Source organism: Salvelinus fontinalis, unplaced genomic scaffold (genome assembly GCF_029448725.1).
Source record: "Salvelinus fontinalis isolate EN_2023a unplaced genomic scaffold, ASM2944872v1 scaffold_0982, whole genome shotgun sequence".
Classification (NCBI taxonomy): domain Eukaryota; kingdom Metazoa; phylum Chordata; class Actinopteri; order Salmoniformes; family Salmonidae; genus Salvelinus; species Salvelinus fontinalis.
This window is the reverse complement of record NW_026601191.1, coordinates 31,156-50,228: the sequence shown is the minus strand read 5'-3', so window position 1 is coordinate 50,228 and position 19,073 is coordinate 31,156. Positions and strand designations below refer to the sequence as shown.

Here is a 19,073-nt window from a genome sequence, read left to right as displayed (position 1 = left end):
TCAGATGACCTTGCCTCCACAATCACCCAACCTCAACCCAATTAAGAGGGTTTGGGATGAGCTAAACCGCAGAGTGAAGGAAAAGCAGCCAACAAGTGCTCAGCATATGTGGGAACTCTTCAAGACTATTGGAAAAGCATTCCTCACGAAGCTGGTTGAGAGAATGCCGAGTGTGTGCAAAGCTGTCATCAAGGCAAAGTGTGGCTACTTTGAAGAATCTAAAATCTAAAATATATTTAGATTTGTTTAACACTTTTCTGGTTACTACATGAGTCCATATGTGTTATTTCATAGTTTTGATGTCTTCACTATTATTCTACAATGTAGAAATAGTAAACAAAACAAAAAACGTAGGTGTGTCCAAACTTTTGAGTGGTACTGTACATATCTACCTCCAGTATCTCTGCACATAGGGCGGCACGCAATTGGCCCAGCGTCGTCAGGGAGGGTTTGGCCGGTGTAGGCCGCCATTGTAAATAATAAGAATAAGAAATAAGAATTTGTTCTTAACTGACTTGTCTAGTTAGAATTGTAAATGTGATATTGGAATTGACCCTGTATATAGTATACCTACTTTCTCATGTTCTTATTTCCTGTGTGTTTTTGTTGTACCTTACTTGATGCGTACTACATTGATATTGATTACTGCATTCTTGGGATAAAAGCTTGCAAGAAAGGCATTTCCTTGTACTTGTGCATGTGACACTAAAAACTTGATGCGTGCAACATTGACTTGTAGTTTGCTACTATTATGGAAATCAAACAGACATCCAAGTTGGCCTAATCAAGTTTTGATGACCATTTGTGTGGTGGCTGTGATTAAGGAGCAGGAACTCTCATTGGGGTGTCGGCACCAGAGTGGGAACGTTTACTTGGTCCCTGTGCCCAAGAACACTAAGGTAATCTTCCTAAATTACTACCGACCCGTAGCACTCACGTCTGTAGCCATGAAATGCTTTGGAAGGCTGGTCATGGCTCACATCAATACCATTATCCCAGAAACCCTAGACCCACTCCAATTTGCATACCAATGATGCAATCTCTATGGCACTCCACACTGCCCTTTCACACCTGGACAAAAGGAACACGGCAGGTAGCCTAGTGGTTAGAGCGTTGGGGCAGTAACCGAAAGGTTGCTGGATCGAATCCCAGAGCTGTCGTTCTGCTCCTGAACAGGGCAGTTAACCCCACTGTTCCCCAGTAGGCCGTCTTTGTAAATAAGAATTTGTTCTTAACTGACTTGCCTAGTTAAATAAAGGTTAGAAAAATATAGATATATGTTTTAAAGCACCTATGTGAGAATGCAGGCTCAGCGTTCAACACCATAGTGCCCTCAAAGCTAAGGACCCTTGGACTAAACACCTCCCTCTGCAACTGGATCCTGGACTTTCTGACGGGCCGCCACCAGGTGGTAAGGGTAACAACACATCCGCCACGCTGATCTTCAACACGGGGGCCCCTCAGGGGTGCGTGCTCGGTCTCCTCCTGTACTCCCTGTTCACTCATGACTGCACGGCCAGGCATGACTCCAACACCATCAAGTTTGCTGATGACACAACAGCCTGATCCGCCAACAAACTAGCATGGTCCCAGCACACCAAGACAGTCGTGAAGAAGAAGAGATCTGGGTCCAGGCTAAGGTTGCATAACACTGATAGCCCACAGCTTTGCCTCCTCAGCATACTGTACTATGATGAATCACTGGTCACTGACCTCTCAGTCTGTCCTGATCCTGCAGTAGAATCAGAAGCATGAACACAAGCCGGTGAGCAAAACTGGTTGATAACCACGTCATTACAACAGGATTACAACCAATTCTATTCTGGACACTTTCAGATTTCGTTATCAACAAAGAAAAGTACAGTAAATGTAAAATGCCCATAAAATCAACAGTGTAATGTTTGGATACATTTGGTCTAATAATTTTCCCATAATCTCCAAACTGTTTCCTTTCATTTGCTACCATGCTTATTCATATGTGTTTCATATTTCTCTAACGATTGCATTTAGCCCTATCCATATGGGCCAACTCCGACAAGGGTTAACCCTTTGCTCCAGGGTCGCCGATGATAATGGCTGACCCTGGCCGTGACCCCACTCCTCTGCTTGGTTACATATCCTGTGTTTCTATGAAAATATGTTTTATATACTGTAGCTAGTAATGGTCGTGACATGTTCTATGCTTTCACCAGGGTTGAAGACGGAGTTCAGTGCCATGGTAGAAGGCTCTATAGAATTACAGATTTGATAGGATCTCTGTGGATAGCTCAACACATTATCCAACCCTCTAATGACATGTTTTATGCTTTCACCAAGTCTGAAAGCTGAGACCTACTGAGTTCAGTGCCATGGTAGATCTTTAAATATCTTTACCTCAAGCTGTTCCAGTTTTGTAATCATATACTTTCCCCTGTCTTTAAAAAAAATAAAAATCTTGCAGAAATGATCAGAGGTAGGAAAGATAACTACTTGTTTTGATATGTCAAGCTTGCATGGAAATGATGCTCTTCCCAAAAACCTCCTCTGTGTTCCAAATGGCACCGTATTACCTATTTAGTTCACTCCCTATGGTCCCTGGTCAAAAGTAGTGCACTAAACAAGGAATAGGGTGCCATTTTCCTGTTCTCATTTACTCACACTGTTCATTGCTTGGCTTTGTCATGTTTTTAACTGTCTTTGTTGAAAACACTTTGCCTTGTTCATGTGTTTTCTTATTTACATTTTTTTCCAAGAGTGCGCTTTCATCAGAAAGTGTTTTGATATTGTGCTTTTGGCATGCTGGGTCTTCCAGCTAGCTATTATTTTAGGCCTGAGTGGAGTTTCCTGGCTTGTTATTCTGCTTCGTAGAGGTGATGTGCGCGTCTTCTTGTAAATGTCTCTCTGTTGTGAAGTCAATATGAAACAGTTTAAAAGTGGAGATCTATCAGTCAAGCTAGCTTGTTTTGCTCTCGCGATAAAAATGTAACTTTCCTTGATTACATGATAACAACTAAACTTTCCCTCTGAGGAACCAGTCATGAGCAGAGTGTTGCTACTATTCACACGATTGAAGAGGTGCGTGATTGTGTCACTATCCTACAGTCTGTTTTATTGTTGTGAACAAGGAGTTTTGAAAGTGACTCCAAGATGGTCATACCAAATGGAATCCTATTCCATATATAGTGCACTACATAGGGAAGCAACAGTAGTGCACTACATAGGGAAGCAACAGTAGTGCACTACATAGGGAAGCAACATTAGTGCACTACATAGGGAAGCAACAGTAGTGCACTACATAGGGAAGCAACAGTAGTGCACTACATAGGGAAGCAACAGTAGTGCACTACATAGGGAAGCAACAGTAGTGCACTACATAGGGAAGCAACAGTAGTGCACTACATAGGGAAGCAACAGTAGTGCACTACATAGGGAAGCAACAGTAGTGCACTACATAGGGAAGCAACAGTAGTGCACTACATAGGGAAGCAACAGTAGTGCACTACATAGGGAAGCAACATTAGTGCACTACATAGGGAAGCAACAGTAGTGCACTACATAGGGAAGCAACAGTAGTGCACTACATAGGGAAGCAACAGTAGTGCACTACATAGGGAAGCAACAGTAGTGCACTACATAGGGAAGCAACAGTAGTGCACTACATAGGGAAGCAACAGTAGTGCACTACATAGGGAAGCAACAGTTGTGCACTACATAGGGAAGCAACAGTAGTGCACTACATAGGGAAGCAACAGTAGTGCACTACATAAGGAAGCAACAGTAGTGCACTACATAGGGAATAGGGTGCTATTTGAGATGCATCCTTAGTGCTAAATTGGATTTCACAATAAAAACACTTTTTTTACCGTTTCAGTAAAAACATGTTTATTAGGTCATTTACATATTTTCTCCTAAGAAATACTTCCATTATTCTCACAAATATATATTTTTGCATTATATAGGTAATTATACGATATTCATTTACATTTTTATTTCAGATATAGCATTCAAATGATCAGAAACCTTCAGTAGCATTTGAGATCTGTCGTCGCACCAGAGGGAGCTTGAGATGTTACTAAGCATTGGTACAAATTAAATGTTAATGATTGACTAATTAGCAGTAAATGTATTAGCTCCCCATATTCTCCAGTATATTGGCACCATCATAAAGCAGACAGTCAGTGGTGTCAAACAAGGACATACAGTTTTTCACAGTCATTCCTCACTCCCTGTTCAGTTATGTATTGTTCATTTCTTTAAAATATTTGAGAATAAACATCAAATATAATTTATTGCACAGATGAGCCGAAATACATTTGAGAATGTGTTTATTTTATGCACCAGGGAGCAATTGAGTACAACAATTAACTTCTATGTCTGTCTGAGACTGTTTCTCTCTGTCTGTCTGCCTGTTTGTTGCTGGCCACTTCTCTACCTTCTCTGTCTGACACTGTTACTCTCTGTCTGCCTGTTTGTTGCTGGCCGCTGCTCTACCTTCTCTGTCTGACACTGTTTCTCTCTGTCTGCCTGTTTGTTGCTGGCCACTGCTCTACCTTCTCTGTCTGACACTGTTTCTCTCTGTCTGCCTGTTTGTTGCTGGCCGCTGCTCTACCTTCTCTGTCTGACTCTGTTTCTCTCTGTCTGTCTGCCTGTTTGTTGCTGGCCACTGCTCTACCTTCTCTGTCTGACACTGTTTCTCTCTGTCTGCCTGTTTGTTGCTGGCCGCTGCTCTACCTTCTCTGTCTGACACTGTTTCTCTCTGTCTGCCTGTTTGTTGCTGGCCACTGCTCTACCTTCTCTGTCTGACACTGTTTCTCTCTGTCTGCCTGTTTGTTGCTGGCCGCTGCTCTACCTTCTCTGTCTGACACTGTTTCTCTCTGTCTGCCTGTTTTGTTGCTGGCCGCTGCTCTACCTTCTCTGTCTGACACTGTTTCTCTCTGTCTGCCTGTTTGTTGCTGGCCGCTGCTCTACCTTCTCTGTCTGACTCTGTTTCTCTCTGTCTGCCTGTTTGTTGCTGGCCGCTGCTCTACCTTCTCTGTCTGACACTGTTTCTCTCTGTCTGCCTGTTTGTTGCTGGCCACTGCTCTACCTTCTCTGTCTGACACTGTTTCTCTCTGTCTGCCTGTTTGTTGCTGGCCGCTGCTCTACCTTCTCTGTCTGACACTGTTTCTCTCTGTCTGCCTGTTTGTTGCTGGCCGCTGCTCTACCTTCTCTGTCTGACACTGTTTCTCTCTGTCTGCCTGTTTGTTGCTGGCCGCTGCTCTACCTTCTCTGTCTGACACTGTTTCTCTCTGTCTGCCTGTTTGTTGCTGGCCACTGCTCTACTTCTCTGTCTGACACCGGTTTCTACAACTAGCTCTCACAGTCTCTCGTCACAATTAGACGTTCATCCATGTTTCTAAAAACGTCACATTTAGAAGTTGTTCCAAACATCAAAATAAAAAAAGGTTTAGAAATGAACTCTGGATTCTTAAGATTAGACATGAACTCAGAATGGTTAAGGCAGGGTTCAGGTTTGGGATTGGTTTAAAACAGAAATAACTTTCTATCACTGGATTTAAACATGCAACCTTTAAAAAAAGAGGCAGATGCTTACCATTGATAAAGGTCAGTATCGCTGGACTTTCTATCACTGGATTCGAACATTCAACCTTTGGAACCATCCCCATCCACAACGCCCTAGCAAAACCAAAGCCTATTTGAAGGTAACAGCACTCACTGTTGCCTCTAGTGGTCGATTTCCATATCATCTCCCGACGTCCTCAGACATGGATGAACGTCGAATAGTGGCTTGTATGACAGGTGACCTGCCTGGTCTTCTCTCTCCGTCTGTCTATTTGTTGTTGTCCGCTGCTCTTCCTACAGCATGTCGGAAGAAATTATGTTCATCTGAAAGTGTTTCCCACTCGTCCTGTTTGCCTATTAATTCTTGGGCTCTGCTGTTCCTACCGTACTAGAAGTAGGAACTGTGAGTTCTATGTCTGACTCTGTGTGTCTCTCCCCCCACCCCTGCTGGTTGCTGGGCCCTGCTCCCGCTACCTCCTACTATAGGTAGGAACTGTGAGTTCCTCCCCTGTGAGGCCAACAACCCCTGTGAGAACGGTGCTGAGTGTGTAGAGGAACCTGACCAGGTCCATTTCCCCCTGGGTTTCCGCTGTCGCTGTCGCCGTGGCTTCACAGGCCCCCGCTGTGAGATCAACATGGACGAGTGCAGCTCCAACCCCTGCCTTCACGGATTCTGCTACGATGGTGAGACACACACCACTGGTGTACCACACACCCCTACAGCCCCCTCAGGGAGGGCGGGGGGCACGGGCTCTGGGGGACCCCAACCCTTATTTATTTTTTGTGTTAGGGGCCCCCTGGAGGTCGTTTCCACCTCCCCAGATAGCATATGAACAGGTAATAAGTCATGGCAAAATGTGTAGAATAGCTGGAAATTAGATTTTTAAAAATACAAAATTCTCTGTCTCATTGCAAAATTTGTAGAATAGCATGATATGAGCTATAAAACTGCAATATTTTATCTCTGCCCCATTGCAATACGTATAGAATCAGAAACTGCAGTAGGCCACTGACACACACACACACACGTTGAAGAGAAGTACGAGTAGCGACCCATATGTCACAAAGCAGCGAGAAGCATCAGCCCACATGTCACAAACACGTTTAATAACCACTCAGAGATGGGCCCCAGCTAACACATCCTAAAACACCCCCACACTCTCTCTCTCTCTCTCTCACCCTTTTTATTTATCTCTCTCTCTCTGTATTTATCTCTCTCTCTCTATTTAGCTCTCTCTCTGTGTATTTATCTCTCTCTCTCTATCCCTCTCTCTCTCTCTCTATTTATCCCTCTCTCTCTCTATGTATCTCTCTCTCTCTCTATTTAGCTCTCTCTCTGTGTATTTATCTCTCTCTCTCTATCCCTCTCTCTCTCTCTATTTATCCCTCTCTCTCTCTATTTATCCCTCTCTCTATTTATCTCTCTCTCTGTATTTATATCTCTCTGTCTGTATGTTTCTCTCCTCCCTCTCTCTCAGCCCACCCCTACTCATACCTTGTGCATCACAGTTGGTTTAGCTCACTTGCTTTCTGACAGGTACTGTTCCAGTGGGTCACCACCACTGACTAATAAGGAGCGTTATGAGACTGGAGTTATTCCATCTGATGGTAATGACTGCATCCCAAATGGCACCCTGTTCCCTATAGAGTCCACTACTTCGACCATGACACATGTACACTATTCCCTATGTAGTGCACTACTTTTGACCAGGGCAAGTATCCGGGGCACTGCAGTGGTCACCATCTGATGAGTTCTGTAACCTAACCACTGAGAGACCATCTTGAGTTCTGTAACCTAACCACTGAGAGACCATCTGAGTTCTGTAACCTAACCACTGAGAGACCATCTGATGAGTTCTGTAACCTAACCACTGAGAGACTATCTGATGAGTTCTGTAACCTAACCACTGAGAGACCATCTGATGAGTTCTGTAACCTAACCACTGAGAGACTATCTGATGAGTTCTGTAACCTAACCACTGAGAGACTATCTGATGAGTTCTGTAACCTAACCACTGAGAGACCATCTGATGAGTTCTGTAACCTAACCACTGAGAGACCATCTGATGAGTTCTGTAACCTAACCACTGAGGGACCATCTGATGAGTTCTGTAACCTAACCACTGAGGGACCATCTGAGTTCTGTAACCTAACCACTGAGAGACTATCTGATGAGTTCTGTAACCTAACCACTGAGAGACTATCTGATGAGTTCTGTAACCTAACCACTGAGAGACTATCTGATGAGTTCTGTAACCTAACCACTGAGGGACCATCTGAGTTCTGTAACCTAACCACTGAGAGACTATCTGATGAGTTCTGTAACCTAACCACTGAGAGACTATCTGATGAGTTCTGTAACCTAACCACTGAGAGACTATCTGAGTTCTGTAACCTAACCACTGAGAGACTATCTGATGAGTTCTGTAACCTAACCACTGAGAGACTATCTGATGAGTTCTGTAACCTAACCACTGAGAGACTATCTGATGAGTTCTGTGACCTAACCACTGAGAGACCATCTGATGAGTTCTGTAACCTAACCACTGAGAGACCATCTGATGAGTTCTGTGACCTAACCACTGAGAGACTATCTGATGAGTTCTGTAACCTAACCACTGAGGGACCATCTGAGTTCTGTAACCTAACCACTGAGGGACCATCTGAGTTCTGTAACCTAACCACTGAGAGACTATCTGATGAGTTCTGTAACCTAACCACTGAGAGACCATCTGATGAGTTCTGTAACCTAACCACTGAGAGACTATCTGATGAGTTCTGTAACCTAACCACTGAGAGACCATTTGATGAGTTCTGTAACCTAACCACTGAGAGACTATCTGATGAGTTCTGTAACCTAACCACTGAGAGACTATCTGATGAGTTCTGTAACCTAACCACTGAGAGACCATCTGATGAGTTCTGTAACCTAACCACTGAGAGACCATCTGATGAGTTCTGTGACCTAACCACTGAGAGACTATCTGATGAGTTCTGTAACCTAACCACTGAGGGACCATCTGAGTTCTGTAACCTAACCACTGAGGGACCATCTGAGTTCTGTAACCTAACCACTGAGAGACTATCTGATGAGTTCTGTAACCTAACCACTGAGAGACTATCTGATGAGTTCTGTAACCTAACCACTGAGAGACTATCTGATGAGTTCTGTAACCTAACCACTGAGGGACCATCTGAGTTCTGTAACCTAACCACTGAGGGACCATCTGAGTTCTGTAACCTAACCACTGAGGGACCATCTGAGTTCTGTAACCTAACCACTGAGAGACTATCTGATGAGTTCTGTAACCTAACCACTGAGAGACTATCTGATGAGTTCTGTAACCTAACCACTGAGAGACTATCTGATGAGTTCTGTAACCTAACCACTGAGAGACCATCTGATGAGTTCTGTAACCTAACCACTGAGAGACCATCTGATGAGTTCTGTAACCTAACCACTGAGAGACTATCTGATGAGTTCTGTAACCTAACCACTGAGAGACCATCTGATGAGTTCTGTAACCTAACCACTGAGAGACCATCTGATGAGTTCTGTAACCTAACCACTGAGAGACCATCTGAGTTCTGTAACCTAACCACTGAGACCATAAATTATTCATCAATGCTGAGTCCTAATTTGAATAATGGATGATACATTTCAGACTTAACCTGTCTAGGATCAGCGTGGCGCTAGCGGCACACCCCCCCCCCCCCCACTGAAAAACCAGTGCCGCGAAATTCAAAAAAAATATTTTTTTAAAATATTTAACTTTCACACATTAAAGTCCAATACAGCTAATGAAAGACACAGATCTTATGAATCCAGTCAACATTTCCGATTTTTAAAATGTTTTACAGGGAAGACACAATATGTAAAGATGTACATCTATTACCTAAAAACACATTAGCATAATCCACCATCTTTTATTTGTCCACCAACACCAGTAGCCATCACCAATTCGGCTAAACTAAGATATTTATAGCCCCTAACCAACAAAAAAACTCATTAGATGACAGTCTGATAACATATTTATGGTATGGGATAGGTTTTGTTAGAAAAAAGTGCATATTTCAGGTATATGGCATAGTTTACAATTGCACCCACCATCACAAATGGACTAGAATAATTACAATGAGCAACGTGTTTACCTAACTACTAATCATCAAACATTTCGTAAAAATACACAGCATACACGAATCGAAAGACACAGATCCTGTGAATACAGACAATATTTCAGATTTTCTAAGTGTCTTACAGCGAAAACACAATAAATCGTTATATTAGCTTAGCACATAGCAATTAGCAGCCCAGCATTGATTCTAGCCAAAGTGAGCGATAAAAGTCAACATCGCCAAAAGATATTAATTTTTTCACTAACCTTCTCAGAATTCTTCCGATGACACTCCTGTAACATCACATTACAACATGCATATACAGTTTGATCGAAAATGTTTATATTTAGCCACCAAAATCATGGTTAGACAATGTGAAATGTAGACAAGCTGGTAAAGAAAACGTCCTTGCGCCACTTAGACAGTGATCTACTCTTATACATAAATACTCATAAACGTGACTAAAAAATATAGGGTGGACAGGGATTGATAGACAATTTAATTCTTAATACAATTGCGTTATTACATTTTTTAATTTATCCTTACTTTTCAATACAGTTTGCGCCAAGCGAAGCTACGTCAAAAAACATGGCGTCCTAAGCCACTAAAATGTTTCGACAGAAACACGATTTATCATAATAAAAATGTCCTACCTTGAGCTGTTCTTCCATCAGTATCTTGGGCAAAGGATCCTTTCTTGGGAGAAATCGTCTTTTGGTGGAAAGCTGTCCTCTTGCCATGTGGAAATGTCAACTACGTTCGGGATGAACTGAAAAGCGTTCCCAACTTTTCACATCGTTGCAAAAATAAATGTCCCAAAATCGCACTAAACGGATATAAATTGCTATAAAACGCTTTAAATTAACTACTTTGTGATGTTTGTAACTCCTATAACGAGTGAAAAGATGACCGGAGAAATATAACAGGCTAAACTAATGCTTGGAACAGGAGAGGGTCGGTGTCTTCCACGCGCGTTACGCAGCAAGAAAAGACTTGCTAGCTAAAGGTTTTTTTCATTTGTAGGGCCTGTGAACGAGCAATCGAGCCCGTTGGAATCGTCATCACGTAAAGGCATCCAGGGGAAGACGTAAGAAGTGTCCGTATAGTCATAGCAACGACAGTGCCCGTTTAAATGACTTCAGAAAAGTGGCCAACGTTTCTCAAATCTGACTCCATGTCAGGGAAATTGCTGTAGAATGGGCTCTGTTCCACTTAGAGACAAAATTTCAACTCCTATAGAAACTATAGACTGTTTTCTATCCAATAATAATAATAATATGCATATTGTACGATCAAGGATTTTGTGGGAAGCCGTTTAAAAAATTAGCCACATTAGCATAAATAGTCTAAACAGCGCCCCCATCCCCAACAGGTTAATACAATCAAAGAAATCTCACCACACACACTCGCACACACACAGTCAAATCCCCACGGCAGAATGTTGTTTTTCCTTCTCTGGCTGGCTGGCGATTCATCCAATAAGGCTTCTATGTATTCCATCTCCAACAGAAATGATGAAGCAACTCCTAGATCAAATGAACAGTGTGGGTTAAGGATCAGAGATGACCAAAGTGATAAAGGATGAAACAACTCCTAGATCAAATGAACAGTGTGGGTTAAGGATCGGAGATGACCAAAGTGATAAATGATGGAAGCTGTGTTATTTCTCTAAAGAAATGTGCTTTAAAGTCATTGTCAAAAACAGATATTTGGCTTTCACCATATTTGTCTTTTGTTCATAACGTTGTCAACATATGGTTGGTCAAAAGGTGTATTGAATTAGGTTATTGCGTTGCCACACACGTCGACACAATATGTCCGTCATGTCAAATGTAACTAGCAGCTCTCTCAGGACACATGGAGCATACCGGGAAACACATTTAGAATATTGGGAGTGACAGAAGCTTTATGATCTGTGATCCTTATGAACTGTGATCCATTTTCCATTAGTTGGCCTCACATTCTTTTCTGTCGGTTTAGATCTCTGCCCACACACTGTTGAAATTGTCTCTTTTACAGTATAGTACATAAAGAAACACAAAAAACAAGATATGTAGGTCAAGTTTATTCTCCAAATGTATTAACCACATTGGGGCAGCAGGTAGCCTAGTGGTTAGAGCATTGGGCCAGTAACCGAAAGGTCGTTAGATCGAATCCCCGAGCTGACAAAGGAAAAATCTGTCGTTCTGCCCCTGAACAACCCACTGTTCCTAGGCCGTCATTGAAAATAAGAATTTGCTCTTAAGTGACTTGCCTAGTTAAATAAAGGTTAAAAAAAACAAGCTCTTATTTAATGTGAAAAAATTATCACTCTGCTCTGAAAACTCATCAAACTATTCCTGAGATATTTGCCTTTTAGAAATAATCTGAATATCAAACTCACAAAAAATGCTAGTTATGCAAATACACACTTACCATAAAATGTGCTAATGGGGATGGTAGCCGTTTTGAAGAAACAGAAAGAATAAATTATCAAGGTGATACCCCCACACGTGATATCATTGAAAAGTCCAGGGCCAGGTTTCCCAATAGCGATGGAACTTAGGCTTCCGAGTATTTTAACGATGCATCGTTCCTACAATGGCCAAAGATGTAATATATAGTTTCCAAAAACATGACGCAGAAGGAGCGTTTGCTAAGTGCATCGTTGAGGCATGTGTCGATACTGATAGGATCAAAAGAAAGGAAACACTGGTCTCGGATCAGATTTCTTCATTCAAATCTTACCTTAACATTAGAATTATTCTACAATGCTGACAAAGGATCAGCTCCTAGATAGATATTATCACCTATGGCTGAAAATATTCAGGCGGCTTATTTGAATTCTTACTCTATAATAATGCACTAAATCAAGATTTGGCACATCATTATGCTACACATCAAGAAATATGTTGAGACAAATTACAGACAGGAGCCTACAAGGAGTAAAATAGAACTAAATTGATTGATCAATTAAATGTATTTCAATATTATTGAAATAGACTTAGCCTATTCATGGTGTTGCATGTTTCGTCACAAAATAGTTTTGAACGTTCGTTTTGGACTAGTGCCCAACTGAGCATTCTACTCAATGCATCGTCAATGAGAGCTGATAGAGATTTACAACATTGCCATCTGTCTAAAGTAAATTTGACGACGTGATAATGCTGGCAAAATTGTTTGACAACTTTAGCAATGTCATCGTATTTCCAGGCACTATAACCTCCATCCAGAATGTCTGGGCTGCACCTTAGTGCACCACTATGATGCCGCCAATACAGGGCGGCTTGACAACGGAAGGGCAACGAAAAAACATCTAAGGACGCACTTAGCTGTTCTACAAGTGGTCTGAGGTAGACGTTAGATTACGAGTGTTTTCAAGTGCAACGTTATGAAGGTTCTAACGATTAACTTAACCTTAAGATACTTTTGGGAAGCCCCGGGCCCAGAATATTTTCTTAAAACGTCTTTAAGGTCGGTGTCCCTTCCGCGTGAAGGTTGAGTTAACTTAGGCTAATGCGATTAGCATGAGGTTGTAAGTAACAAGAACATTTTCCAGGACATTGACATATCTGATATTGGCAGAAAGCTTAAATAATTTTTTATCTAACTGCACTGTCCAATTTACAGTAGCTATTTGAACATGAAAAGTTATTAATAAACTAATTAGGCACATTTGGGCAGTCTTGATACAACATTTTTAACATAAATGCAATTGTTCATTGGATCAGTCTAAAACGTTGCACATACACTGCTGCCATCTAGTGGCCAACATCTAAATTGCCGCTGGGCAGGAATAATACATTATGACCTTTCTCTTGCATTTCACAGATGATGGTTCAAAATAAATTCAAAAGAATGGTTGGTTTTTTCATTGTATTATCTTTTACCAGATCTATTGTGTTATATTCTCCAACATTCTTTTCACATTTCCACACACTTCAATATGTTTCCTTTCACATGGTACCCATGGTATGCATATCCTTGTTTCAGGGCCTGATTTACAGGCAGTTAGATTTGGGATGTCATTTTCGGCGAAAATTGAAAAAAAGGGGCGTATCCTTAGGACCTTGCACAGTGGCATGTATGGCCTTAGAGATACGGACCAAAAACGACTTAATTGCTGGGTCTCAGGAGGATATTATAGCATTAAAAACAGTATTCAAAAGTTGTAATATAGATGACAGCAAGACTGTCAGCAGTGGTAAGTCCCAAATGGCACCCTGTTCCCTATATAATGCACACATTTGACTAGAGCCCTGTGGGCCCTGGTCAAAAGTAGTGCACTAAATAGGGAATAGGGTGTAATTTGGGAAGCAATCAGGGTTTTCTCCTGGATACTTAATGTAAACAACATGAAGCCCCCCTGGAGGCCGTATGGCGTCAGCATGCTTCAGGTCGACTTGGCCAACTGAACGAGTGCACTCGCGTAATCCCTTAAAAGACCTTCCCTTGACAAACAAGAAAAAAGCAGCAGTAGTACTGTTTGTCCATTTTGAGATGCCGTAGCCAGTATATGCTTCCTCAAAATAACTGAAGAATTCTGTCATTAATTTGATGTTGATGTTTTTGCCTAGGAGATCTTAGTCAGGCAATTTTATGATGTTTGGTGCAAATTTCTCAATAAAAAAAATAAAATGAAAATGAGTCATCTCTCGTTGAATGACAACAAAGACTTTATTGTTGTTACCGACTTTGGCTTGCCTCAAAAAAGCATGTAGTCTGCCTGAACAGCCGAAAATAATAATAATCCAAAACTAAAAAAAACTTCAGAAAATGTAATCATACTATATGCACAAACTCTTCCAAACTGTTTCGGCTGGGAAGGATGTGGATGCCTTTAGTTGGGGCCAGTTGGCTTGAGCGGTCCTGAGAGCCTGAGAGCAGAGGGGGCTGGATGGCTGGTGGTGTCCCTCCAGGCTCACAGGCTGGCCTTCAAGACCTGGAGCTCAGCTACACCAACCAAACATGGAGTCACCAGGGAGAGCAATCCCATCCACCCATCCCCTTCCACCCAGCCCCATCCACCAGGCCCTAGCCACCTAGCCCCATCCACCCAGCCCCATCCACCAGGCCCTAGCCACCTAGCCCCATCCACCCAGTCCCATCCACCCAGTCCCATCCACCCAGCCCGAGCCACCCAGCCCCATCCACCCAGCTCGTCACCAGAGAGAGCAGAGGTCTGTGCAACTACAGCCATCAGGGATATCTCTGCATACTCCTAGTCCCAGCCATCCAGCGCCAGCCACCCAGGCCCAGCCACCTAGCCCCATCTACCTAGCCCCATCTACCTAGCCCCAGCCACCCAGCCCCATCTACCTAGCCCCATCTACCTAGCCCCATCTACCCAGCCCCAGTCACCCAGCGCCAGCCACCCAGGCCCAGCCACCCAGGCCCAGCCACCCAGGCCCAGCCACCTAGCCCCAGCCACCCAGCCCCATCTACCCAGCCCCAGCCACCCAGCGCCAGCCACCCAGGCCCAGCCACCCAGCGCCAGCCACCTAGCCCCAGCCACCTAGCCCCATCTACCTAGCCCCATCTACCTAGCCCCAGCCACCCAGCCCCATCTACCCAGCCCCATCTACCCAGCCCCATCTACCCAGCCCCAGTCACCCAGCCCCAGTCACCCAGCCCCAGTCACCCAGCCCCAGTCACCCAGCCCCAGTCACCCAGCCCCAGCCACCCAGCCCCAGTCACCCAGCCACCCAGCCCCAGTTACCCAGCCCCATTTACCTAGCCCCAGTCACCTAGCGCCAGCCCCCCGGGCCCAGACAACTAGCCCCATATACCTAGCCCCATATACCTAGCCCCAGTCACCCAGCCCCAGTCGCCTAGCCCCAGCCACCCAGTCGCCTAGCCCCAGTCACCTAGCGCCAGGCCCCCGGGCCCAGACAACTAGCCCCATATACATAGCCCCAGTCACCCAGCCCCAGCCTCATATACCTTGCCCCAGTCACCCAGCCCCAGCCAGCCAGCCTCATATACCTAGCCTCATATACCTAGCCCTAGCCACCCGGCCTCATATACCTAGCCCCAGTCACCCGGCCTCATATACCTAGCCCCAGTCAACCAGCCCCAGCCATCTAGCCCCAGTCACCCAGCCCCAGTCGCCTAGCCCCAGCCACCCAGTCGCCTAGCCCCAGTCACCCAGCCCCAGCCACCCAGCCCCATTTACCTAGCCCCAGTCACCTAGCGCCAGGCCCCCGGGCCCAGACAACTAGCCCCAATTACCTAGCCCCAGTCACCCAGCCCCGGCCATCCAGCCCCAGCCACCTAGCCCCAGTCACCCAGCCCCAGCCATCCATCTACCCAGCCACCTAGCCCCAGTCACCCAGCCTCATATACCTAGCCCTAGCCACCCGGCCTCATATGCCCAGCCCCATATACCTAGCCCCAGTCACCCAGCCTCATATACCTAGCCTCATATACCTAGCCCCAGCCACCCGGCCTCATATACCTAGCCCCAGTCGCCCAGCCTCATATACCTAGCCTCAACCACTCAGCCTCATATATCTAGCCCCAGTCACCCAGCCTCATATACCTAGCCCCAGTCACCCAGTCTCATATACCTAGCCCCAGTCACCCGGCCCCAGCCAACTAGCCCCATCAGCTGGGATGAGTAATGCCACTGCCACCCATGACCTAAAGCATTTAATGAGAGTAATAGCAGCTACACACACCAAAGACAGAGTGACAGCATAGATTACATGGTAAATCTTTGGGATAATGAAGGACCCATGGCTACGGGTTGTAATAAATTCACTCCCCTGGAAGAACCGTCGCAATTACCCCTGTCACTGCCACTGACTGTGTACGACTGTTGTGGTGGTCTTTGTCCCAAATGGCATTCTATTCTCTACATAGTGCACTATTTCTGACCACAGCACTATGGGTGCCATTTGGGAGACAGACTTGGTAAGAAAAGGAGATGGTGATGAATCTCTCTTTAACATCATCAATGATTAATAAAGAGAAAATAAGAATTGGATTATTAGCCCTGGGAGATTCTGATTTCTGACATGGTGCCCAGAAATCGACACATTTGTAACAGTTCTTTCTCTCTCACTCTTCCCTTTTCTGTCCGTTTACAATGTTGGCTTCGCTAGATCACTCGAGAGAGAGAGAGAGAGAGAGAGGAAGCACATGCCCAGGCTTTCATTGAGAAAGAGAGGGGGGAATAGGTAGAGAGAGGTAGAGAAAGAGAGAGTTAATAGGTAGAGAAAGAGATGTTGACTAGGTAGAAGGAGGTAAAGAAAGAGAAGGTGAGGAATAGGTAGAGAGAGGTAGAGAAAGACAGGGTGAAGAGGTAGAGAGGTAGAGAAAGAGATGTTGACTAGGTAGAGGGAGGTAAAGAAAGAGAAGGTGAGGAATAGGTAGAGAGAGGTAGAGAAAGACAGGATGAATAGTTAGAGGTAGAGAAAGACGGGGTGAATAGTTAGAGGTAGAGAAAGACAGGGTGAATAGTTAGAGAAAGACAGGGTGAATAGGTAGAGAAAGACAGGGTGAATAGAGAAAGAGAGGGTGAATAGGTAGAGGTAGAGAAAGAGAGGGTGAATAGGTAGAGAGAGGTAGAGAAAGAGAGGGTGAATAGGTAGAGAGGTAGAGAAAGAGAGGGTGAATAGTTAGAGGTAGAGAAAGACAGGGTGAATAGGTAGAGAGAGGTAGAGAAAGAGAGGGTGAATAGGTAGAGAAAGACAGGGTGAATAGGTAGAGAGAGGTAGAGAAAGAGAGGGTGAATAGGTAGAGAGAGGTAGAGAAAGACAGGGTGAATAGGTATAGAGAGGTAGAGAAAGACAGGGTGAATAGGTAGAGAGAGGTAGAGAAAGACAGGGTGAATAATTAGAGAGAGGTGAATAGAGAAATGTACTATAAAATCCATCCATAGTACATTGTAAGTTGTACCTAATGGACATATGTCTCTCCTTTTAGTGGTCGATGGGTTCTACTGCCTGTGCAACCCTGGCTATGCTGGTGTGAGATGTGAGCAAGACATAGACGACTGTGCCAGCAACATGTGCAGCAACAACTCAACCTGCAGAGACCTCCACTTGGTGAGTTGGATTTGGGGTTAAAGGAAGGACAAAACGATATCACGACATGCCTCGTTCATGTCCATATCAAACAATATCAATATGGTATTGAATCATCAATAATGTTGCCCACCACTAATATAAATCTACAATCCAAGAGGGTGATACATTAACGCATGAAACAGCACTTATTTCCAATGTGGTCCTTGAAGTGGATTAAGTCAGATATTACATTACATATATTACATGCTTAAGCAGATATGAGGTGACGAAGCAGATTTGTTTTAATAAGGGGCAGGGGGGAAGATAATGGAGAGTAGGGGATCCAGAACAGAGCCCTGGGGAACACCATGTATAACTGGAATGGACTCTTAGGTGTGGCCAGTGAGGGATTTTTCAAGTTTCTATGTATGCTTATTTCATATTATGGTATGTCTTTGGTTTTGTAACACTTGGGAACAATCCACATCTTTTACTGTGTGTCTCAGTCATTATATCTTCATTTACATAGTCTAACATTATGCTACATCCTGTTTCTCTGTGTGTCAGCCATCACATCTTCATTTACATAGTCTAACATTATGCTACATCCTGTTTCTCTGTGTGTCAGCCATCACATCTTCATTTACGTAGTCTAACATTATGCTACATCCTGTTTCTCTGTGTGTCAGCCATCACATCTTCATTTACATAGTCTAACATTATGCTACATCCTGTTTCTCTGTGTGTCAGCCATCACATCTTCATTTACGTAGACTAACATTATGCTACATCCTGTTTCTCTGTGTGTCAGCCATCACATCTTCATTTACATAGTCTAACATTATGCTACATCCTGTTTCTCTGTCAGTCATCACATCTTCATTTACATAGTCTAACATTATGCTACATCCTGTTTCTCTGTGTGTCAGCCGTCACATCTTCATTTACATAGTCTAACATTATGCTACATCCTGTTTCTCTGTGTGTCAGCCGTCACATCTTCATTTACATAGTCTAACATTATGCTACATCCTGTTTCTCTGTGTGTCAGCCATCACATCTTCATTTACATAGTCTAACATTATGCTACATCCTGTTTCTCTGTGTGTCAGCCATCACATCTTCATTTACATAGTCTAACATTATGCTACATCCTGTTTCTCTGTGTGTCAGCCATCACATCTTCATTTACATAGTCTAACATTATGCTACATCCTGTTTCTCTATGTATCAGCCATCACATCTTCATTTACATAGTCTAACATTATGCTACATCCTGTTTCTCTGTGTGTCAGCCATCACATCTTCATTTACATAGTCTAACATTATGCTACATCCTGTTTCTCTGTCAGTCATCACATCTTCATTTACATAGTCTAACATTATGCTACATCCTGTTTCTCTGTGTGTCAGCCGTCACATCTT

At 43.8% G+C, this 19,073-nt stretch overlaps 1 protein-coding gene across 1 annotated transcript in view; it reads left to right on the top strand.

Moving 5' to 3' along the window:
• LOC129847971 (protein eyes shut homolog) overlaps window positions 1-17,687 on the top strand; it is a gene marked incomplete at its 3' end in the record, with an annotated part of 37,130 nt that extends 19,443 nt beyond the window's left edge. Inside the window, exons 7-8 of the mRNA XM_055915552.1 lie at window positions 6,028-6,225; window positions 17,566-17,687. Of these exons, the coding sequence (XP_055771527.1) occupies window positions 6,028-6,225; window positions 17,566-17,687 (320 nt within the window). The remainder of the gene's footprint in view (window positions 1-6,027; window positions 6,226-17,565) is intronic.
• Between the last annotated feature and the right edge of the window lie 1,386 nt (window positions 17,688-19,073).